Source organism: Carettochelys insculpta, chromosome 16 (genome assembly GCF_033958435.1).
Source record: "Carettochelys insculpta isolate YL-2023 chromosome 16, ASM3395843v1, whole genome shotgun sequence".
Lineage (NCBI taxonomy): Eukaryota > Metazoa > Chordata > Testudines > Carettochelyidae > Carettochelys > Carettochelys insculpta.
This window is the reverse complement of record NC_134152.1, coordinates 3,292,578-3,316,781: the sequence shown is the minus strand read 5'-3', so window position 1 is coordinate 3,316,781 and position 24,204 is coordinate 3,292,578. Positions and strand designations below refer to the sequence as shown.

Genomic DNA, 24,204 nt, shown 5'->3' with positions numbered 1-24,204 from the left:
CGCAGCCGCTCTGTGCCGCGGCGTCCCAAGATGGCGGCGGGGTGCTCCGCACGCTGGCTGAGCGCGGCGGCCGGGAGGAGCCGGCGCCTCGGCGGCGACGCGCGGCTGCTGGTGGTGTGGCTGAGCCGCCGGCTGAGCGCGCCCCCCGCCGCCTTCCCGCCCCGCGCCGGGCCAGGGAGCCGCCTCGGGACCCTGAGCGCCGGAGTCCGCCCCGCGGGTGAGGGCGGGCAGCGGGAGCCCGCGCCTGGGGGGGCGGGAGCGAGGGGGGCCGGGGCCGGGCCTGGCCAGCGAGAGGAGTCGGGGCGGGGGTGCTGCGGCCGGGCTCCCTTGCCCGTGCCGGGCGGGGGCCGGGGTACTCGGCCTGTCAGCCCCGCGCGGGGCCTGGCCTGCTGCTCTCCTGGCGGCCCCGACCCTGCTGCCTGCGTCCTGGAGCGCCCGGCGCGGCCCGGCCCGTGCGCCGAGTAAGGTTCCAGCGAGGGAAGCGGATTTGGTTCCCTCTCCCGCGAGGGGAATCCTGGCCATTGTGCTCAACACGCCGCCGCCGCCTCTCACCGTCCGCCCGAGTCCGACTCTCCTCATCCCTCCAGCGTTGTGTCGGCCCGAGCCACCCGCAGGGGAGAGCTCTGCTTCCCGCTTGCCAACAGCGCTCATCTGATCGTTAGGCAGGAAGCTCTTCTAGCCTGAGACTGCAGTTGTTTTCCGAAGGGACTAGTGCCTGACCACAAGCCTTGACCTTGTTGGAAGGTGCACAGCCTGTCACGCGCTGCGTGGTCTGTCTGGACAGCTGTCACAGGAGTGACCAGGTGTCTTTGTTTCTAACCGGAAAAGATCGTGCTTGTCCCATTCAGTCGCACTTCGAGCGATGATCTATGCCACTGTACCTTGCTTTACTGTGGGAGTTATGTGGAAGATTTTTTCCCCCCCGCCAAAACCTCTCCCAGCAATGTGATCGTATGAGAGTATGCAAATGACACGTCCGATTTGTAAATCAGCGCTTCATTTGCTGTGTCGAGTTCCCTGATTTGCATTCCTCTCCTGTGAGAGGAATGCCTTATAGGTGTGGCCCTTCAATCTCAGATCATTTTTAAGGCTTGGGTGTTTTCAAATCCCTCTGTGACCTTCATCTGATTGTCTTGGGAACCCGCTTCCTCAGCAGCCTATTGACTGTGTAATGCAGATGATGGAATTGGCATAGTCCAGATTAGAAATCTCAGCAGTTACGCAGAGGAACTCTGTCAATGGAATTCCTTCCGAGGAGAGCAGGATGAGTTTGTCTTATTTCAAAACGTAATACATGCCATGTCTCTTGGTAGAGAGATTCTCTCAGTAGATGCAAACACACATGTCCAGGGAGTTTACTTCCTTCTCCTCACTCTCCTATGGAGATTAATGGAATTCAGATCTTTCAAGGAAGGAGCAGCAGAGAAGATGATTGTTATTTGGACAACGCTAAAGCACTTCTGATACTGGTGTCTAGATACCGTGCTGTTAGGCCTGCTAGAATTATGTGGGTTGTAGGTTCTCTGTTTTATAGGGTGTACCATGTGCTGTCTCTTGGGCTCCCTCTCCCATTTAGAGCCATTCAAATTACCTTTCCTTCTATTTGGAATCTCGGAAACATCCACATGACAAATAAAGCTGTTGCTGTCAGCTGACTAGCTGTTACTGTCACCTGTTACTGTTCTAAAGACTTATGTCAGGTCTGTACTACAGACCTGCATCAGTATAACTACATTGCTCAGATGTGTGAAAAGCCACAAATCCTTGAGTATTGGAGGGGTAGCCGTGTTGGTCTGGATCTGTAACAGCAACGAAGGGTCCTGTGGTACCTTATAGACTAACATAAAAGTTTTGAGCATGAGCTTTCATGAGCACAGACTCACTTCATCAGATGACGTGAGTCTGTGCTCATGAAAGCTCATGCTCAGAACTTTCCTCTTAGTCTATAAGGTGCCACAGGACCCTTCGTTGCTGTTACAAATCCTTGAGTGACATAGTTACACTGACCTAGAGCTATGTAGGCAGTGCTGTGTCAAGAGAACTCATGGAAGTGGGTTACTTACCTGATGAGACAAGCTTTCCTGTCAGCTTAGTGATCTCTTTACTTAAGTTCTGTGCCGGGGCAGTTGCTCCTCTTTAGCACTGTACATGAAGACAAGCCGTTAGTCTACAGTTTAGTATGTCTTGGAATCATCATCAGTTCTGTAAGATCTTTTTATTGCATATTTGTTTATTGTTGTCATCATCAACAACCATGAGCCCATTGATATCTGATGCCTCTCTCACTATATCCTTCCATCTTTCCCTGTCCAGTGCAGAGTGGCTTAGTTTCTGTAGACTAGCTCTGCACCAATCTACTACATCATCTATCCATTGTCTGTGGGGTCTGCCTCTCCTGTTCAAACCGTCCATTATACCAAATACCAGGGTCTTGATTTTTCGTTCATCATTTGTTCTGCAAATATGCCATAATAGCTGTAAGATATTTGTTTATGCAGTTCAGTAACATCAAATGTGAAAACCAAATTATACCCTGTTTTTAATGAAACGTATTACCTCTTACAATGAAGGTGGGCGTATGTAGCCTGTGCAGTTCCATGATACAGCTGGCTTGATCTTTAATACACATTAGTAGTCTCTGATTGGTGGGAAACGGTCTTGGGAACAGAGAGCACGTGTGTGGTTTTACAGTTCTTCCTGGTGCTTTTTTCTGATTTTTTAGGACCTAAATGCTTTCCGTTAATATGTGCAGCCTCATTTCACACCAGTTCCCCCTCCTACGCCAAAGAAGATTACTACCAGATATTGGGAGTGCCTCGTAATGCCAGCCAGAAGGAGATCAAGAAAGCCTATTACCAGGTATGTATAACTTAGAAAAACAATAACAAAAAGATGTCTTTAACTCACCATTTTGGTGGTGATGGAGATACAGCTTTGTGACCTATTTATGTTAGTCTGATCTATAGTGCGCTTGAATCAAAGTTCCAAACAGAGGTCTTATGCTAAAGAGAACATGGCAGGCATGACACAGGGGGGTTTTGAAGGGACATAAGTATGATGGAGCAGATTCAGATAAATGTCCATGACTTCAGAGGAGGGCAAAAAGCTGTAAAACTCTTAGGCCAGGTCTATGCTAGGAGGAAATCCAGCTACAAGTGTTGCATAGCTGGGGTTGGCTTACCTAAAATAGATTTTTGCCGCCCTCTTTACAATGGGAGCTTGACGAAAGAAACTCTCTCATTGACTTCCCTTACTCCTTGCAACTGCCAGAAGTTTTTGGTCAATGGCTGCCCCACGACAGTTTGATTTAGCACGTTCCCACTGGGTGTGCTCAGTCGGTCGAACCTGGGAAGATTGACCGTCACAGTATCGATCTTCCCATAAGTGTAGACATGTCCTTCAGCATTTAAGAAATACAGTCTGATTCTTTTTGTATGTTTGTTTGGCTGGAGGGTGGAGTGTTTAAAAAAAAAAAAAAGAAAAGAAAAGAAAAAAAAGCAACATCCATAATCCAGCATGATTTTAGTTATCTGGATGATCACTTATGGTGGGTGTTGCCAAGTTTCCTGTGGTCCCATAAAGTTTGTTTACAGGTATCAATCCTGGCTTTCAAGGTTGTGTGCTGTTGTTTAGCTTTAATTCACACCAGGATGTCTAGTAAGAGCCCAGTAATCAGTAAAGTGTTGGTAGTGCTGCTTTACAATACTCATCTCCCGTGGTTTGGCATATTGTCATCTGGCACCAGTCAGGTCCCCAGGGTGGCAGACTAGAGAGGTTCAATCTGTACCAGGAAGCTGCTTTTTTAATGTCCCTTATGTGGGAATGCTATGGAGAGAGAATTATTTAGGAAAATTTTTTGGACTCTTCTAAAATGTAAATGTTATGGTCTGGCTAATGTTTTTTTTCCCCAAAAAATGAAAGTAGCAGTGCTAACAGAAGACTTATTTCTCTTCCATCTGTTAATTTTTTGCTTAGCTTGCCAAGAAATACCATCCTGACACAAATAAGGATGACCCTAAAGCTAAGGAGAAGTTCTCTAAGCTGGCAGAAGCTTATGAGGTAATGTGACTTATGTATACTCAGTTACCTGTGAGGGTAGGAAGGGAACAACAGAACTATAGCCTTGACAAATTATGCCTCCGCTAATTCTCCTGTCACTGAACTAACCAGGGTATCTGACTGATTTGTTCCAAACTTGATTTTGGCCTATGCATGTGTGTTCCCCCTAATTTTTTCGGGTCCATGAGTGGAATTAATTTTATGTGCACGTATGGATGTGCACCACCAATAGAAACACATGATGCCAACTGTGGGTGCTCTGCTAATCAGCTGGGTGGCACCTGAATCTCTCCTGAACAGCTGCCCCAGCCCTCGGCTTGCAGGGAACACTGCTCATGGGTCACTGTGCTGTTCCCCAGTACAAAAGCGAGTGGCTGTAGTTGTGAGAAGTTGGAAAGCTGAGTACTGGATCAGACCTGTTAGTCAATGAAAGGACCCTAACAAACACACACCCCTGCCTTTACTGTATGCATTTTGACTGCTAGGCTTATTTCATGTGCTAGCTTTCGTCCCACTTATCTTTCATACGATGAGGTAACATATAATTGCATATCATTTTGTTTACCTTCAAATAGTATAAAATTCCAGAACAGCTGATCACTTTGCCTGTAACTAATGTGCTTATTTGGGAGTATCACATGTGCTTCTCCAGTATGCATGAGAGAAACAGAGTGCTTTTCTTCTGTGGAGTTCATTTCGCCTTTTGGCATTAATACAGAGGAATTGAAGTTGGAATTGTGTAGTAGTTGCCAATATTTCACTGTTGGTGGATGTAACTTCTGACTCTCCTTGGAATGAACAGAGGTCTAAATACTCTGTATAGGTCAGGCATGCTGCTCCGGTTCTGTTCTGTGAGACACCTCTGTTGCTACTGTGCCTTCCTCCTTCCTAGGTGTTGAGTGATGAAGTGAAGCGGAAGCAATACGATACTTATGGTACAGCTGGCTTTGACACTGGCTCAGCAGGTGCTGGGCGTCAGTATTGGGGTGGTGGTCCCACCATTGACCCAGAGGAACTTTTCCGGAAGATCTTTGGAGAATTCTCAGGATCCTCTTTTGGAGATTTTCAGAGTGCCTTTGACCAGCCACAGGAGGTAGGGATAATGCGTGTTCATATTAGCCGTGTCTACACGTGCACGCTACTTCGAAGTAGCGGCACTAACTTCGAAATAGCGCCTGTCACAGCTACACGCGTCGGGCGCTATTTCGAAGTTAACTTGGACGTTCAACGTCGAAGTAGGGACCGTGTAGTCGTTGCACGTCCCGCAACTTCGAAATAGCGGGGTCCACCATGGCGGCCATCAGCTGAGGGGTTGAGAGACGCTCTCTCTCGAGCCCCTGCGGGGCTCTATGGTCACCGTGGGCAGCAGCCCTTAGCCCAGGGCTTCTGGCTGCTGCTGCGGCAGCTGGGGATCCATGCTGCAGGCACAGGGTCTGCAACCAGTTGTCGGCTCTGTGTATCTTGTGTTGTTTAGTGCAACTGTGTCTGGGAGGGGCCCTTTAAGGGAGCGGCTTGCTGTTGAGTCTGCCCTGTGACCCTGTCTGCAGCTGTGCCTGGCACCCTTATTTCGATGTGTGCTACTTTGGCGTGTAGACGTTCCCTCGCAGCGCCTATTTCGATGTTGTGCTGTGCAACGTCGAAGTTGAACATCGACGTTGCCAGCCCTGGAGGACGTGTAGACGTTATTCATCGAAATAGCCTATTTCAATGTTGCTACATCGAAATAAGCTATTTCGATGTAGGCTTCACGTGTAGACGTAGCCATTGTGTTGCTAAGACCTTAGCCTTCCTGTGCATATAATGAAGATGGTAGTAAAGGGAGATCTGAGAATATCTATGTAAAACTGATTAATGAGTCCGGTAGACCCCCTCCTCCAGACTGTGTCTGAGTATTTTAAATGATGTTCCAAGCAGTTTGAGTGGAGACCACTGGGGCTTACAACTACATTTTTTCAGTTTGCTTTTGGCCTGTCATTCTTTTCTCCTGTCTAGTACATCATGGAGCTGACATTCAATCAAGCTGCAAAAGGTGTTAACAAGGAGATTGTGGTGAATATCAATGACTCTTGTCAGCGGTGTGATGGCAAGGGGCACGAACCTGGTACCAGGGTTCAGCAATGTCACTACTGCAATGGCACTGGCATGGTAAGTACTGTTCTCTAGTTTTCAAATGTTCTTTGACCTTTATCTTTTCAGGACAAATTAGTGTTTTTTTCTTGTTAAACACACCTTCCTGAAATCATCAGTAAATCCAGGCGTCGTTAAATGCAGACTTTATCCAATTTCTGGATAGGTAAACATGTACTGCTAGAATGGCCCAGCTTACCGGCCCTTGGAGGGCCAGAAACCCACATCCGCAGAACAGAGGCCACTTATGCTTGCACTGGCATTGCCCTTCTCATGATCTCTTTCCTTCTGTGCATCAATATGTGAGGAACGACCCCTGGGTTGATAGGGGAGCCGTTCAGTCTCCTGGACTTTTTTCCCAAGGTTTTCAGCAACTGGACCACATACCATGTCTGATGTAGATATTTGTCCTTGCGACTGAGATCTAAGTGTTGCTTTTTCACATATACCACTAACAAACCCAAACAACTTTAGACACTAGTTAACTTTTTGGCATTTGAGAAGTTTCACAACTAGTTTTCTGGGCATCACTCAATAATTAGTGTATTTGCACAGGAAAATGGCTAGGGGCTTCAGAAGCTGAAAGTGGCCCAGCCTTCTCTGGACTGCTGAGAAGGCCAAGTGATTTATGATTGTGTATTGGGCCTGAAAGGCTACCAAATCAGAAAGGAGAGTTTTACGCTCACTCCTCACAGGTGTACATTACTCCAGGGAATGCGAAGAAGGGGCGAATTGGGCCTTCAGATAGGAAGGACTCCTCTTGCCCAGTCTTCTCTCACCCACTTTCTCAATAACAGCATCCAGGTGTCAAACAGCATGAGCTGCTTCAGCTGGCGGGCTGACAGCAAAAGGAGATTAATATTTCTTCATGGGTTAGAGCTGGTTGAGGCACCTAATCTAGCTTCTCAGGTCATAATTTGACCCACCACTGTTACCCACATCCCACAGTAAGGCAGAATACGTTTCCATGAAGCAGGTCATGTTGTGCATGTGTTGGACTCTTGACTTAAGAGGGATTGGAGTTGCCAGTTAGAGATGTTTTACTGCAATGATTAATGCTTGTACATTTTCAAAGGAATCCTCTGATCTCTCCTCTTTCTTTTATTGCTAGGAGACAATAAATACAGGCCCCTTTGTGATGCGTTCTACATGCCGGCGATGCGGAGGTCGTGGTTCTGTTATGACAACCCCATGTATGTTATGTCATGGCTCTGGACAAACAAAACAAAAGAAGAACGTGATGGTCCCTGTACCAGCAGGTTAGTGTCTTGTATTTGCATGCGATCTGTTTATCTCTTCCCATGTGAAACTCAGCTGAGCATGTATCATGGCTCCCCTCGTGGAACCAAAGTTCAGACACAGCAGCATGGAGAAACTTTTCTGTACCAAATCTGTCTCAAGAGTAAAGAGCATTGATGGCTAGATGGCGCAAACGATTAGTAATAAGTTACAGGTCTCTTCATCTGTGGGTGACAGCTTCAGGATGGCGGTAGCTGAAACCGGTTACCACTTCATGGCTGCTTGGCCTTTGTGCAATGAATTTCTGGGTCTTGCTCTATCCCCCAGCAAACATGTCTAAGGTTAACGTTTAGAAAAACATGTCATTGCTCTAAGTTTCACTAGATACAGTATTGTTCCAGCCATGTTGGTCCCTGGCTATTCGAGAGACGAGAAGAGTGTGATCGTATCTCTTATTGTACCAGCTTCTTTTGGTGAGAGAGAGAAGCTTTTGAGCTTATGCAGAGCTGAAGAAAAGCTCTCTATGCTCTTGGTAAGTGAGAGAACAGAAAATGGTCCAATAAAAGATACTGTCTCTCCTTTTTGTCTCAGTGAGTTTCATTGACATACACACAGGTCGTTTTGGAAATTTCATCTTGGATCACAAGTGCATGGTCGGTGCATGGTTGTCAGTTCAGTCCTTGAGGGGGCCAGGGCCATTTAGGGATGTAGGGCAAATAGATGTCAGGGATGGTGCTTGCTCTTGCCAAGAGGGCAGGGGACTAGACTCGATGGCCTCCCAAGGTCCCTTCCAGTTCTAGGAGAAGTGTATCTCCATAAATTTATTTATCATCCAAACTGTCAACTCAATGAAAAATATTGTGTTGAAAGAACTCCCGTGCCCCCGACCCCCAGTGCCCCAAAAGGCTCTGATTGGTTGGGCAGCAGCTTCCATTGTCTCTACCCTTGCAGATTAAACATAGCACATCCACCTCCAATACACCTCAGTTGTTTATCTTTCAGCAGTACTGAATTCACTTACATTGAAGGGAAAAATACAGTAGAATTCAATTCACGAGCTGCCTAATGGTGCGTTTGTGTTTGGTACTAGTGGGCATGCATCCCCGGATATAAGCACCTGGTGACATCCCCCTTCTCAAACTCTGGGCATCTGAGATGCCTTTGGAGAATATGATTTATGCTGCTGCTGCCTCCTCTGCCGTTTCAGCTGATAAATACATGGGTGGTTCTTCCAGGATGGAGGAAATAGTGCTCTGCTGACATTGCACTGTGGCAGTTGGAGTTGTCCAGGCATTGGGTTAGACTGGAAGGCTGTAGGTGCTTTGGAATATAAAGTGCAGAGCGTATCATCAGACAAACAGCATCACATTCACCCCTCATTCTGACTGCAGGTGTGGAGGATGGACAGACTGTTCGGATGCCTGTAGGAAAGAGAGAAATTTTCATTACGTTTCGGGTATGTATGCCGCTTACGTCGAGCTTTCGTCTGTCAAGGAGGGGTTAGCATGCGGGTGACCATTCTCCTTTCAGTGTAACCATGGGAATTGAGCTAGAGGGTCATCTCACCCAGCTGAAGTGATGCTGGCCTGTCCGGTTTTTTGAGATTGCAAAAAGCCTGCCTCATAACAATTGGGGAAGTATTATTGAGCCTATTGATAGAACTGAAATGCACTGCTATGTATAGAGAGATTGGTCCTGTGGTACAGTCTGCACCATGCAGGTTCTTAGGGGAACTTATGGACTCTGGTGATTAGAATTCCTGGAAGTAATTTATGAATGCAGTAGTAGCTGGCATTGACACAGGTGATTTGACTCCCTAGAGAGACTGCAGGAATGCATTTGAGGTGCTAAATTTAGAAGTTAGAATGTCCTCGCCTTAAAAATGAGTCCACTGCTGTTTGACATGTTCTTTGTGAATAGTCTTGTACTCGTGTATCCTCTGTATCATGTGTCAAGACTAAATTATAGACCCTAGTGTAGAAGAGGATTTTATTCTCTTTTCTTTCATTGAGGGCCTCTTTATAAATACTGATCTGTTCTGCCATTATGGCTTAAATTCCCTCTCCAAAGCCTGTGAAATGCAGTCATTAGAATGGCCAGAGAAGTATTAGGAAACACTGAGGGTACTTCTTTCCCATTTTCTGTTCCATTGTCCTATGGACTGTGTAGTACAATCTCTTTCTCTACCCTCCAGTTAATATTTCCTGGTGGTGGTTGACAAGCAGTGAAGGGCACCGTTGCACTCCCAGCTCTCAGGCTGAGGATGCAGCCCTAGAAGTTAATTTCTTTCTTGCAGACTAAAAAATTGCGGGGAATTCATTGCACTAGGAAACGTGAAACCCCTCTTAATTCACTTTTGGCATCACTCTTCAGAGGAGAGGCCAGCTCTAGCTATTAATATCTGGTGCCTGAGGTATTTCTGTTTAGTTTGTAAGAATAACTTTAATTTAGGTTTTCCAGCTGTTTGCTTTTTAGGGGATGAGGAGTTAGGCTTTTTCCAAACTGTTGCTCTCCGTGTATAACAGCTTACCCTGGTGTTTTATCTGGGAATGATGCATATACTATGTGGACATGACCCACCATGCACATTACTCTTGAACAATTTGCTTTTAGGTTCAGAAAAGTCCTGTGTTCAGAAGAGATGGAGCAGATGTACACTCAGACCTCTATATCTCAATAGCCCAGGCAGTGCTCGGTGGCACAGCCAGAGCTCAGGGCCTGTATGAGACCATCAATATCACGGTATGTGGTAATAATGCTTGGAGAACTAGGAGATCACTTAGCTTGGAACCGTTAGAGGCCCTACTTTGTTTTCAGGAAGAGTAGAAAAAATGCTAGGCAGATTTGCTATGGTTACAGATGCCAAGACAACGCTGTTCTAGTCTTAGACATCTTGAGTCTTAACTGCTGGATTGTTGGGGCTCTGCTTGGCCCAACATAGGCAGGGGGTGACTCCAACTTCCCTTTGCCTCTCCAACAGTGTTCAGAGAACTGTGAGGGCTGCTGAAGAGACAAAGATAATTGGGAATGCCTTGCTGTCTCAGGGCTGCCTGGGGAAGTCCCCTGACACTCATTTGAGCTAATGTTGCTACCCAGGTTTTGTGTGTGTATGATTCTTTCCTGTTTGTTTCTGCTTTGTTATCCTACCATCTTACTGGCAGTCTGCCTGTTAATTTGTATTCGCAAAGCATTTTATTCAGGGAGGTCATGTTCCTCATTCTGGGGCTCTGCGATTTAACTATTTGTTTTGTGCATTGGTGAAGTGAGGTTCACACATCACAATAAATGAATAGCAGGGCTGGGAATAGGGTTTCAACTATCCTCTGTTGTAAAGACTAGACCACGCTGTAGCAGGGGTCAGCGATACATAACATGCAAGGTTTAGGCAGGGTCTACACTGTAAGCTTTTGTTGTCGTATCCGTGTTAGCTGGGCATGTGGTGTCCGGGCATGTCTGTGCCAGCAAAACCCCCAGTGTAGACCCAGTTACACTGGCAGAATTGCACCTAGGAATGCCGTGCCTTCATGTTGGGGGTAGTCAATTATTTTTTGCTGAGGTTCCATTTTCTTTTAGGTAGTGGCATTCCAGACTCCAGAGAAATAGTTTTCACACCACACGTGCCCTGTTCAATGAATAGATACAATGCTGTGCAATAGTAGTGAACCCCATTGCTTACTTTTTCAGTGCATTGAACGGAAGTTAAAATTGAACCACTGTATGACCTAACAATAGCTGCCAAGGAAGATGGTAGTCAATTGTGAACAAATAATGAATTGTGGGGAACCAGTCAACCACTAATTAACAGAGCAGTGTATTGGAGATTGCACTGGGAGGAAATGAGAGAATAAAGATTAAATAATCCTGCTAAGTAAATAAAAAGATTTCTGTGGCTGTTCAGAAGTGCCCGACAGTTTTGGATTTGGCCCACAGTTCAGCTGTTGACTGCTCCCCTGCTGTACAGTCTGGTGATACAGCTGTACCAGCAAAGTGCTCTAGTGTGGATCTGTCCTAAATTACTCCGGTCCTTAGACAGTTGTTCATTTCAGTTCCCAGTGTGGAATGTTTTTTCATTGCTGTTGCATAATATATGAGTGCTACCGAGTTATGTGAACGTAGAAGTAAATCCCTCCTCCCTTACATCACAGTCTGCAGGAGGGGTAGCTTAATTAGTTTATAGGTAGGGCTGTACCAAGTTCATAGCCCTGAAAAACTCATCACAGACTGTGGAATCTGGTCTGTGGTGTACTTTTTGCCCCATACTATAGGGTTAAATGTACCAAAGTACACAGCATTTCTCAGACTGGGGACCCTGGCCCATACGTGGTTATCAAGCCCATTGTAAAGGGGGCTAGGTATTGCCACCCTTCTGTACTGCCTTCACAGTTGGGTGGCCCAAGAGCAGGGGCTGCTGCTCGCATGCCCAACTTTGAAGGCAACACCGTTGCCAGCAGCAGTGTGGAATGAAGAGTGGTTATGACATGAGCACACCAGTGGCATTTGCTGTTTGTCGTGACAAACCCTTGTAAAAGGTGTGACGTCTCTGGTTTTTAAATTGGCCTCTATTTAAAGATTTCCATACTAGCATCATGGTATTGCAGAGCAATAATAATCATATGGGTCTTTATATTCACAGATCCCACCTGGTATTCAGACTGAACAGAGGATACGTCTGAGTGGGAAAGGCATTTCCAGGGTTAACAGTTATGGTTATGGAGACCACTACATTCATATAAAGATCAAGATTCCTAAGTAAGTGGGAGGTGAACTAAGATTTGTAGTTCTCTTAGAAATCCAATCGCTTGCTTTGCAGACTGTGTTCTCAGGACGTATTCGCTTAAAAGATCATCACTACTATATCAATGGATGTTTGGAACCAGAGATGATGAAGTAGGTAAACCAACTACTGTTCTTCTCTATGTCTTGTTGAACTGTAGGCTTTTCTTTTTAGCAGAAAACTGCACTGACCAGCATACATCTGAAGTTACCATGGTGTGAGAGCTTTGCTGTAACAGCTGTCTGTTCGGGACGATATGCCTAAAAATGCATGGCTGCTCCAAATACATTGGCGGCCTAGCGGGTTACATCCACTTCTGCCAGCATAGCTGGATTCATCCTGGGTGCAAACAGGGGTGATCTTGGACTGCCATATCATGTGTCAGTGATAACATAGCTGTGCAGCCAAACTGTACTTTTACATGCCTAGCTAATTGCACTCACAGGGGCAGTTTTACTGTACAAAACGCTTGCCATTACACCTGTCTCCACAGTAAGGGTGCTTCATAGTAGCCCAATATTCCTTCACGCGAAAGCACTCCTGATACTAATCCAGCAAACCTGTACAGAATCTGTTTGTTTGTATTTTGCTTGTTGCCCCCGGATTCTCAGTGTGCCATGATTTTGTACTGACACTGTTTGGTGCTTTGTGGAAGCTGGAAGTTTTTCACAGCCAGTAAGGATGACACATAGGGAGGGCTGGTCCATGGAGTCGGAGAGCTGTGGCATACGTGGCTCTGTTTTAGATGTTCACAAGGCAGTTGTGGTTTTGGTGCATCTCCCATTTCTTTCACCAGCGGAGACCAGATTTGAATCGACGTTACATCAGAGGAGAAGGCAGCTGGGTTTTCTTATTCTCAGTGATTTTTGCTAACTCCTAACTTTCCATGCCACTCTAGCCCTCCCTAGTACCTGCCATTGCTGTACTTGTAACAGTGAAGGGTGGGTGCATTTGCTCGATTTTCTTTTTTTTAAGAATGGCCAGCAACTAGAGTTACTGTTTATAAGGTGAACTATCATTAGACTTACTAAGGTTTCTATTAGCAAGGCATATTCCTTTCTCAGATGCTCATTTGAAGAGGATCATTGGGATTCTGAACGCACCTCAGTTTGCATCATTAGTGGGACGCCTTCTCTGTGCTCCTTGGTAGGCAGCTGAGTTTAGGCCACAAAGATATCCACCTCTAAAGTGACCACTGACTGAGATAGCAATACTGTTCTCTGACCTGCAGGAGCCTGACAGATCGCCAGCGAGCCTTAATGATGAGCTATGCTGAAGATGAGACGGATGTGGAGGGGACAGTGAACGGAGTCACAAATACATCTGCTGGTAAGCTGAGTGTGATGTGTGTTACTGCTTTGTGCTGACTGGCTGTGGGAATGCCTCCTCTAGGGTACTGGGAAGGGACCAGGCCTAAGGTGGCTTTTTGGGCAAGCTGTGTACACATAAGCCGTTTTCACCTTGTCTGAAGTTGTGAAGTATTCTGTCTTTTGTAAAGGTGGCTGTTGTTAGTGGGGCGTTAATACAGTATGTGCAAAGCAGTAATCTCTTGCCAGAAAGCCTTACCTTTCTGTTTGTCCCTGTTATTAACTGTGCACGTAGCTATGTGCTGGTGGCATGAGTGGAGAGCGCCATTATCTTCAGAGGCTTCTTATAATACAGCTGAATTTTGCAGTGAGCCTTCATTTCTGTGGTAGCATTGAGCTCCACCATGATCATGGTGCATCTGAAATGCCTTTTCATTCCATTTTGAGGGGTGATAAAGGGCCTATCCTGCTTCCAGTGAACCCAGAGGGAATTTTGTATGTGCCTTCAAGAGGATTGGGCCTAGTATCTATGTAGGATAAGTGACTTTTTGAAACTTTAAATTAGTGGAAACTTTGCTCTGTGAAGCGCAATCTTTTAAATGGCATTTAACACATGTTGTAAATTCTCCGCGGGAGACTATTGGGTGTGTGCGAAAGCTGCCCATCTGCTCTGTCTAGCAGAGCAGCGCAATTTAAATAATATTAATCCTACTTATATCACTTCAAAAAACCCATTGATTTAATCATGTTGAGCCTTGCTTAAACTAGCCTGTACATTTGTGTTGTTTCATCTTTCGATTAAAAGGTAGAAGGAATTAAATCATAAAGTGTCCCTTATAGGTAGGGTACCTTACTTGAATTTTACAAAACTACTTTAGGTTCAAAGATTTAAAATTAAGGCCTACTAAACCTGCAAACACTTAAGCAGCCACATAACTTTACTCACATGGATAGTTGTATTTATGTGACTGGGACTCCCCATGTGCTGGAAGAAAACCTGTGTTATAACCGTTCGCTGCATTAGTACTTAGTGATATTTTTATTTAAAACTCTGTTCATGGCATAAAATCCATCATTTCAGACCAAAATTGCTTCAGTGTTAATAGGAAAGTAATGTTGTTCAGACATTCAGTACATTAAAAAAGGTCATAATTCTTTATTCAGAGAGGCCACATTTTTCAAAAATGAGAGCCTAAAGCTAGGTATATAATGGTTAGGGATGTAAGAGTTTAACCAATTAACTGGCTAACTGAAAAGGAACTCTGCTAAGGTCCCCAGAGAGCTGGGACTTCAGGAGAGGGGCTGGCTGTCAGGAGATGGAGGCAGAGTCCGTGGTGTGGGAGGATGGCAGCTGGGAGGCCATGCATTTGGAGATCTCTCTTTACCCTGGGTAAAATGTTTTACTATGTAACTGATAGAATTTTGACCGTGTAACTACATGGCTACTATTTTTGTATGTTTTTTACATCCCTAGTAAGGATGAGATTTTCAAAAGTTCCTAAGTTGCATGACTTCTTGCATCAGACCATGATGGACAAAAAGCTGGTTTCAGCTTGACTTGAGTAGTTTCAGTCTAGGGGCAGAGGGCATGTGGTACTGCCCTCTTCCAATTTGTCTGTGCGTGTTGTGGTCTCCCAATAAGCGTGTTAATGAGACTCTTGGCTAGCCTTTTCCAGCATGGATGAGCATTTGAAGTAAGACTTCTTTGGGAGTGGGGGAGGGGAGAAATCCATAAAATCTGAAACATTACAAGTTCTAAGGAAGCACAGAACACCCACTTCAGCATTTTAAGATTAAAAATGGCATGGAAATAAAGAACTAATGAGCTAAATCTGAATCCAAGTCAGAAAATCTCTTTAATTTAAAAAAAAAATGGTGATTTTTATCCACCCAGTGGTCTAGCATTCCTAGCAGCGTTTATAGAGGTACTTCCGCAAAAAGGTGTTCTCACTGACAGGATCTGGATACTGTTGAGTACAGTACAAATGAAGGGCATTCCACTTCAGGGTCGTGTTTCACTGCCATTGCATCAGTGTGGTTCTGGACTCTGCAGTAGACTCTAAAGGTATTCTTTCTTTCTTGGCCAGTTTATGGCATGTAAAGAAGCCCTGAAAATGGTTTCATGAGTGTTTTCTATTAGTTTTTTTACTATAGAAATGGCTAGTCCGGCCTCATTTGTTTTTGCAGGAGGTTGCTCTCAAAGCTCCCAAGAACAGTATATGTGGGAAAAATGTTGCCAGTTACACTAAAATAATTCTAGCAGCACAGTTTAAACTATTTATACTGTTGTGATGCTTACACTTGAATAAGAGCACCTTTTGCGGCTATCTTATGTGACTTTGGAAGGGGTTTAAGGTAAACTTGGGCAAAAAAGCCATGTGCCCCACCTTGAGCGTGTCCACACAGAGTGTAATACTGATGTAACTATCTGTTTAAATTCACCCTTCATCTTATACTGGTCAAACTTTCCCATGCAGAAAAGCCTTCAGTCCTCAATTCTAAGGGCGGTGAGGAGAAACCTTTTACCGAGACACTTTTTCTACCTGGTAGGCAGACATTTGAGTTGATGGATATTAATGAATGAAACCTTCCATTTGTAAACAGTTTAAAAAAAAATTCCTTCTGACCTCCATTGTTCAAGTCTCCATCCCTTGGTCCTTGTAATTCCCCTACGGGTTTGCAATCTACCCCTCCTTTTTAGGTCTTCCTCTGTAAGGAATCATAAAGGGCACAAACCTGTTATTTTCCTTATGCAGTTCTTCTTTCACAGTGTTGCATCAGTCAAGTGAAACTGCCAGATTTCATACAGCTTTCCACTGAGGGGACTGTCTGATGAAATGGCAGGGTGGATCACTCCAACTGCAACAGAGAAGACCACCAGTACACAGCTCTTTCCTTCCCTTAGGTCAGGTTCTTTCATCAGCAGGGCTGCGGAGAGCTGCTTCTGGTGGCAACCTTTACATTGATGGGACACCCCATATTCACAGCTCTTTTGGGCATCTCAGAATGTAGCAAACAAAGAATATCTTAAAAACAGGCCCAGTGACTTCACATGTGCACAGGTCAGGCAGTTCCCTGTGCTGTGTGGTTTCTGTCCTCACTGTTTAAGACGGTGGTGTCCAATAAGAATTCAAAGATTGCTACACTTGTGGTTGTTGTCCCTCCATATTTGCCACAAGCTTCCCCTTCCCCTGCTCTTAATAAATGACCTGGTTAGGATGAAGTGAGGAGAGTGAAGCGCCGGGCTCCCCCAGCCTTCCATGCTCCAAATAAATGTCCTCCCACAGAGGCAGGCACCCACCAGTCCCCATTCTAAATGAATTCCGGTGACTCACTGGGGTTGCTGGGGCCACCACTTCCACATGCTTCTCTCGGGCGTGTGCGCACGGCACTCCCCTAACATGGCTCTCCGGGGAGCCACATTTAAAGGCTCTAAGAGCCATGTGTGGCTTCAGAGCTGGAATTGCCACACTGTGATGTCCTGTTTGCAAACGTATTGGACACTGCAAGCTTCAGATATTGATGGCTTTCCTCTGCATGCTGATGGAGAAGAGACTGCAGGTCTAGTGAGCTGGTTCCCTCCAAATACACTTGGTAGCTTCCATACGGATAGCTTCAGCAGCAGACTTTTCCTCCACTTCCACTAGCAGGTGGTATGAACTTTCCTGAGGTCACGCACATGCAGACTGCTGGGTCCACTGCCTTCACTCTCCTCGCTTCATCCTAACCAGGTTTTTCAGTGCCTATGTCTGCCGATATTCCCAGTCAGTGGACTGTCTGTCCAGACCAGTCGTTGTCTTTGGTTTCTCTCTCTGAAGGGTATAACGGTGTGGTAGCCAGCAGCCACGTTACCTCGCAACATTTTGTAAGTGGCCACGTAAAGGTTAAAACACCTTAAAACAATAAAAGAACCCCCATACATGCAGAAATACCTACCAGAGACCTTTCTCAACTTCAGGCTAATGCTCAGGTAGGAGTCTTCTTCAAGCCTCGCCCAGGTTTTTGTGTGGTTACAAGTTCAGACGGCCTCAGCTCAGAACAAGAACCCACAGGAATAGTGCAGTTCTTTCTTCTTCCAGCCGGGCTTTGGGTCTTGTGAGACTGGGGATCGGTAACCAGCAGACAACAGCCCTCTTCTTAGGGCAGAATGTGTGAAGAGGAGCGGTGGGGAACTTGAATTCCTCCACCAACTTACGGTTACATACAGTCATTTGATCATTCAGTCGTACACAAATCATGTAATACAATGGATCCCACAGCAACTGTGCCCTGTCTGTCATAGGGCCTTGCATTCAAAAACAGAGCTCTTGAAATCTTGTGTATTTTCAGTGGCATTGGTTGACATGCAAAGAAGTAATTTCATATGCAAAGAGTAAGGGAGATAGGCGGGAGACACTAGCACAGGAGGACACTCCAGGGCCTGTTTCTATTGGTCCATCCTGCATTGAGACATAACAGCTGTCTTGAGCAGGGACCACAGCTCTGTGTCTGCATAGAGCTGGTACAGTGGGGCCCTGGCCTCTATGTAACACTGCAATACAGGTAATAAATAAGAAATCAAGTGGCTAAATAGCGTGTGACCTGCCTGAAAACAGGGCCTATGCTGAGTGCAGGTGTGACCAGGAGTGGAGGGGCCTTGTCCTCCCCCATCTGGGCAGTTAGGTGATGGCCTACTCATGGGATTCATTACTAATGGGAGGTGTCCTTCGACAGGCGCAGCCTGGGCTGCTCCTGCATTTTCCAGCGGTGAGGTAACTCCTTGGGAGGGCACCAGGTGGGACCAGACAGTTTCAAGGCAGGGACCGGCCTTTTGTTCTGCGTGTGCAGCACCTAGTGTAGTGGGGCTTAGTTCCCTGGATAGGGCTCCAAAGCTCAGTGGTAGTGCAGAGTTTTCCAGCTTCTGTTCATTCACAAGTCTCTGTGTTAGAAAACCCTCAAAATGTGACCAGTGTAGCAACATCTGCCTGAGCTGCTGAGATCCAGAAAGGAAGCCCCCGAGGAGAGCAATGCTCCTATTGAATCCAGTGGCTGCTTACTCAGATACCTGTGACAGTGATTTAAATGTGCCATTGCTAATTGTTTTGCTGCTCATCAAACCAACTGAGAATGGGGGGGGGCGGGTTCTTACGAAGATCTCCACCAAAATGAGGGGTGCAGAAGATGTAAGCATGAAAACGGATAGGTCTTTGCGTCATATTCCTGAAAGGGGGGCCAGCTGCCAAAAGTTTGAACGAAAGAGGGAACCAAACAGAGATAAAAGTGCTTTTAGAGAGTATCCTTCACAAGTGAGTTGGGGCATTTCAAAAACAGCTCAGATTTTTGAAAAATGGACTCCTGAAAGCATTAGCAAATGCACCCCTTCAGTTCCATTTTTAAACGCAACCGCAGTCTTTGTATCCAAGAGTAATTGCATCAATCTGTAACTTACATGCAGGCAGTTGATGTGCACAAGTCTGGGAAGAGCAGTGTACGGAGAATCTGTGCTTAGCTTGCTGGACCCAGGAGGCTGTTCTGGTGGCGTGGAGAAGCTAACAATGAGCTGCTCAGAGCGCTGATAGTCTGTTACATGTGGTTTGCCTGCTCTGTCACGTTCCCCCGGTGCGCGCACAGCACATTGCCTGTGGCTGTTACTAGAAGCTGAACTAGCTAAGGCTTTTGTGCCTTCTATCTAATATTTGTTCACATATGAAACTTGATTAGCGCATGATAAACTCTTGTTAAACCTGGAGTGTTTGAACGTCAGTGGGCAGGGGCATGGGGGGGGCGAAGCACAGCACTCTGATGTGTCCTTCATCTCTGGGGTCTAGACTTTTCACCATGATCATGAGTGTAAATCACGGTGTCTGGTGTAGTCAGTCCCTCCAGCCACTGCCAGGAAAGGCACGTGAGGAACAGCAGGTGACTTGTGTGCAGCTGCAAATCTGTGTAGGGATGTTTCTACAGCATCTGCACATATTGCACTGGTGAACACCAGGCAAAGTGCGTTTCACTGCACATGTCCCAAATTCACGGTCTGAGCTAACCCCAGAATGGGAGCTAGGCATACACATGCTGTTCCAGGGTGTGTGGTGATTGGCAGAGGATGAAGCGTACCCTGATAGTGGCTCTGCTGTTTGTGTTTAGGTGGCAGGGCCCCGGATAGCTCTGAAGCAGGCGAGGACAGGCCTGAGGCTGAGGCGGGGGAGAACAAGGAGGGATTCTTTACCAAACTTAAGAAAATGTTTAGCTCCTGATATCCCATCTGAGGTAGGAATCCTCTTGTACTTTATTGGTTGCTCTTTCCTCGCATTAAGCAGAACACACATCTCTTGGGAGGTAGATTGGTAAGGGAAGTGAACAAATTGCCTTGCTTCACACTTAGCCTCAGGCCTTCCAGCCACTAGTATGAAAACCCAGTCACTTTATTTTATCTTTGAACAGTAGCAGAACCCAGCAGCGAAGGGCTGATTTGCGTTGTAGCTGCTAATTAGCCAGATACGCAGCAGAGAACGGTTTAAAACACATCTCTACTCTGAAAAGTGGAAATGGCCCTGGGTTAGTCCCTGGATCTGCTCCCGGGGCGTATTTAGAGAAAGATCTGCTCACAGTGATGGAAACGAGCTTAGTGCTTTTAGTCCTTCCAGCCAGCACGCACCATTCTGCAGCTGCTGCACAAGGAGAAAGAGAATGCAGCTTTGCTACGTGTTTTGGTGACCCATTGGCAAGCCCGTCGAAGGCCAGGGGATTGCAGAGATGTCACTGGGGCCTGTGGAACTCTTAATAGCACAAGAACAGAACCTACTTTGATTCGCAGTCCCAGGCTGGATGTACAGGGCTGGCACTTCATGCCAGGGGAATTTCTGCACCTTGTTTGTGAATGAGATGGAACAGAGAACATGCTGGGGATAGTTAGGCACCAGGTACCCAGAGTTTGTCGCCCTCTTAGTTGAGATTCCTTCTGGTCAGTTCCCGGGGACTAATGAAGTGTGCTTATAGCTAAAGGAGGCACCTGATACTGATGCATTTGCCAACAGCCTTTGCGCACTGTGACACCGTCTTACGTGTGGACGTGAGTAGTTCATTAAATGCTAAATATTCTCCCAATCTTTAACTCCAGGGAAACGTTCTACTGGAAACTAGACTGGGAAGCAGCAGTAGATCATTCCTGCATCCTGGGGGGGAGTCGTTCTGTCGTCTGGCTGTGGGCCTTGGAAGTGAAAGGATGTCACTTACAGCAAACTCACTGCCATCCCGCAACGCCATCAACCACCTGGAATTGGTCACCTTAGGAAATGGTAACACAGGCATCTAGAGTTCCTAGTGCTGGGAGCTCATTCGGATCCTTCTGGCCCTATTCACAGGATTGAAGCCTGTGTTAAAGTCAGAGCCAAGCGTGGACATTCTAATGGTAAAATGAAAATGTTGTTTTGCGTAGGAAATGAATCAGTTTGCTGTATGGACGGAGCTTTCAGCTAGGTGGTTTCCCACTCAGCTTGCACATCTGGACAAATCCAGCCACTTGGGTACTAGATCTGCTTGGTGCACCCTTTCCCAGAAGCCTGGGCTTGTCAGTGCCCCAGGCCTGTCTAGCGAATGACAGAATCTAACGTGAAGAGGCAGTGGTTCCAGACTGCATGTAATATGTTCTCTCTCAGAGGGATAGCTCATATCAGCTGAGATTGAATAACTGGGAGGAGGCACAATTACATGTGGTCCCCCACAGGGTGTGAGACCGGGCATGGCTTTCCTTGTCTCCCTAAGCCTCTTCTACAGACAACTCTGATTAGAATCTGCACCAACTCTCCCCTTCCCCTCCAAGGTTAACTACCAGTAGCAAAACAGGGCAGAACACAGCTTTTTCTAACCCAGTACAGATCTCTCCCCAGCTCTTATGCAGCGTACTGGGTCTGTGAATGGTTACTTTACAGCCGAGCCCCGCTAGTCTCAAGAGAAAGGGCTTTCTTCTGCTGGTGATGTTACAAGCCAAAGTAAATGGTCAGCCTCTAAGAATCATCGTTTCATTTTGATAGAGGTGCAAGAATACAAATGGATTTACTGATAACTCTACAGCTGGAATTAAGCACAAGCAAAGAGTATTTTCATGGTTACTGCAGCCTGCCTTTTAGTTGAATACTATACAACTATCCATGTGCTAGGAATTGACCAAGTAAACAGGATCTGACGTCGTACGTCCCTTCATAAATTGCTAAAATAAGCACCCGTTTCCTGATTACTGTCTGTAAAGTGATTCTGTATTGATGTACATAAGATGATCTAATCATAAAGATATTTAAAACCTGTTGTGTTGTGCTGCTTCCCCCTCCTTACAAACCTGCCGAATGTGTACTTGGGACTGCTGGCTGCGAAGGGTTTTTGCCCGGGGCGGGGAAGGCATGTGTTGCTCGGGGAAGGGTGTGGAAAGGAGTCTCAGCCCTCTTCCTTCACTCTGCCCTAGTCTCTGACTGCTCACTCGGGTAGGAACAATGCTTAAATTTGTAGGGCCCTCTCCTGCCTCGGCTGACCTGCCAGGGTTTTATTGGCCATTTGTACCCTGTGCACTGGAGAGGTGCTGCAGCTTCGTGCCTGTTCGGTTCCATTTGCAAGCTTCGCTCAGACTAAGGCTGCAGGAAGCCAGCAAAGCGCGCAGCCTGAAAGGGGGCTGAGAAGCAGGCTGGTGTCAAAGTGTCTCCCTTGCATTTTATTAATGGATCGGGGTCGTCTGTTTCTCCAGTCTGCATTGTTTACCCTGATTGCTCTAGGAGATCGTGCGTACCAGCTGCTGCACCTGCTGTGGCTGGGAAGTCCTCCTTGGCCTTCAGTCTGCCAACTTTGGTGGCAGGTCTGACCAGCTGCAGCAAAGGCGGTGCTCTGAAATGTTACGAGCCACTGGGCTCAAGAAGTCCTCTCAGCATCATGAGGCAAGGGATTGGCCGGAGCCAGATGCATGCCTAGAGCCAGAGAGCAGCCAGTGTAGCCATGACAGTCCTGCAAGGCTTTGGTGTAGCCCCTCTGGACTGGACACCCTCACACCGCCTTCTGCTCACTAGAGGCTGTTGCTGGCTTTGGAGGCTCCTCTGAGGCACCTAGCCTGGTAGGGCAGCGGTGGAGTACCTCTGCCTCCATTTCCTCACGAGGGGGTTGGTTACTGTGCTGTAACCTCTCCCTCGTTCTGTTTTCTGGCACGCCTCATGTGTGGGCTTTCTCCTTCCCCAACCTGTAAACTCAGCCTCGGGTGCCTGGGCGCAGCGTTACCACAGTGCCACTCTGCTGTTTAAGAGTCTGCCCTTTAACCTGCTTCTGCCATGTGGCTTGAGCACCTGGCGTTCCCCATGTGATGGTGCTAACCCTCTAGCCAGGCCCGAGGGGGGACTCACTGAGCTTGGGGGCAGTGAGATAGCTCTGGGAATCCCTCCACTTTCTGCTCTTGCTCACACTGCTGCCTGAGTGCCCCAAGAGATGGTTACAATCATCCGGCCTTTGGAAGCCAGGGGGCGGTGTGCAGGAAGCCCCTTGCACTGTGAACACTGAGCAGGCTGCCAGTCCCTCGGCCACAGCTGAAATAAAACAGGAGGGGTTAATTGCACCAGTGAAATCTAACTCCCACAGAGCCGTGCCAACCACATGCTCCTTGGAGAGGTCGCTTCGGGGAGATCCTGAACTACTTCGTCGTCCTGCCGGGCACCAGCCCAGAAACTGTCGCAGGTAGGTGGAAAGGCCCAGTTGTATCGCTCCATGTCTCTGCAGTAGGAATTGGAGCATTGGATAAGCCTTTTCTAATGTACTAACCACCCCTAGGTTTAACTCTCCTCCAACCCTGTAGTTATGCTCACAGGACGGGGAGAGGGTGGTGCAGATGGACGTGCATCCAATCAGCAACAGCCTATTTTGGGCTACTCGACCCAGGCCAGTACATTATTGGGTCAGATAACATCCTTTGTCTGCCTTCTCTTTGACCACAATCAAATATTCTTGCAGGAATGTGCTGATGTAGGTGGCTGCCTACTCTGATTCCAGCTGGGGGTCCTCCTTTCAGTTCTTTAGAACCCCATTTCTTTCTCTTGCACTGTTTTAAAATACCTCAGTTCAGCAACTTGTTTTTTTGTAGTCTTAGGGAGGTAGCCACCTTAGTCTGTGTCTACACAAACCAAAAAAGATTTAATGGGACAGACCTACTTCTTCAGGATTCTCCAGATCTGGAGAAGTGGGTCTGTCCCATGAAAGCTCATCACCTAATAAATAATATTGTTAGTCTTTAAGGTGCTACAGGATTGCAGTTTTGTTTTGTTTTGTAATTAGGCATAAAGATACAGGCCTTGTGGTGACCCTAATGCCGCCTTCTCTTTTGTGACTCTTCTAAGAAATTCGGGTTTAAACCAGTGGCCGTTTTTGACATTATTTGACCAAGCAATTGACCCAGGACTTTTCAGCAAAACACGGAACCCTTGCCCAGGCTGGGTAGATTGAGTTTCTGGGTAGTTTGCAAACAAACCCTTTTCTTTTCACAGCTGTTGAAAACACGCAGAACAATTCAACACCCCTCTTTTGGCTATTAATTATTTTCTACTGTGTAAACCTGAATGGGGGAAGATGGGGAAATAAGGTCAAAGGTCGTTAAAAGCAGATGTGTTATCAGATCAAAGATTTTGGATTTGGGGTTCAATTTCAAGGTAAGCTCCATATGCCAATGCTTTGGTGCCAGGGTAGTGAGGTTCTCATGCT

The 24,204-nt window shown here is 46.6% G+C and overlaps 1 protein-coding gene across 2 annotated transcripts; it reads left to right on the top strand.

Annotated features, from left to right (window-relative positions):
* On the top strand, window positions 1-21,785 carry DNAJA3 (DnaJ heat shock protein family (Hsp40) member A3). Of its 2 annotated transcripts, XM_075010344.1 has the most exons (12): window positions 1-217; window positions 2,723-2,859; window positions 3,976-4,059; window positions 4,952-5,152; window positions 6,052-6,204; window positions 7,298-7,445; window positions 8,817-8,881; window positions 10,039-10,167; window positions 12,059-12,174; window positions 13,431-13,528; window positions 19,630-19,752; window positions 20,603-21,785. In XM_075010344.1, exons 1-11 carry the CDS (start codon window positions 31-33, stop codon window positions 19,737-19,739), a joined length of 1,428 nt encoding a protein of 475 aa, XP_074866445.1. In that variant the 5' UTR covers window positions 1-30; the 3' UTR covers window positions 19,740-19,752; window positions 20,603-21,785. The 2 variants fall into 2 exon arrangements, with proteins under 2 accessions (XP_074866445.1, XP_074866446.1); XM_075010345.1 differs by lacking the exon at window positions 19,630-19,752.
* Window positions 21,786-24,204: the final 2,419 nt, after the last annotated feature.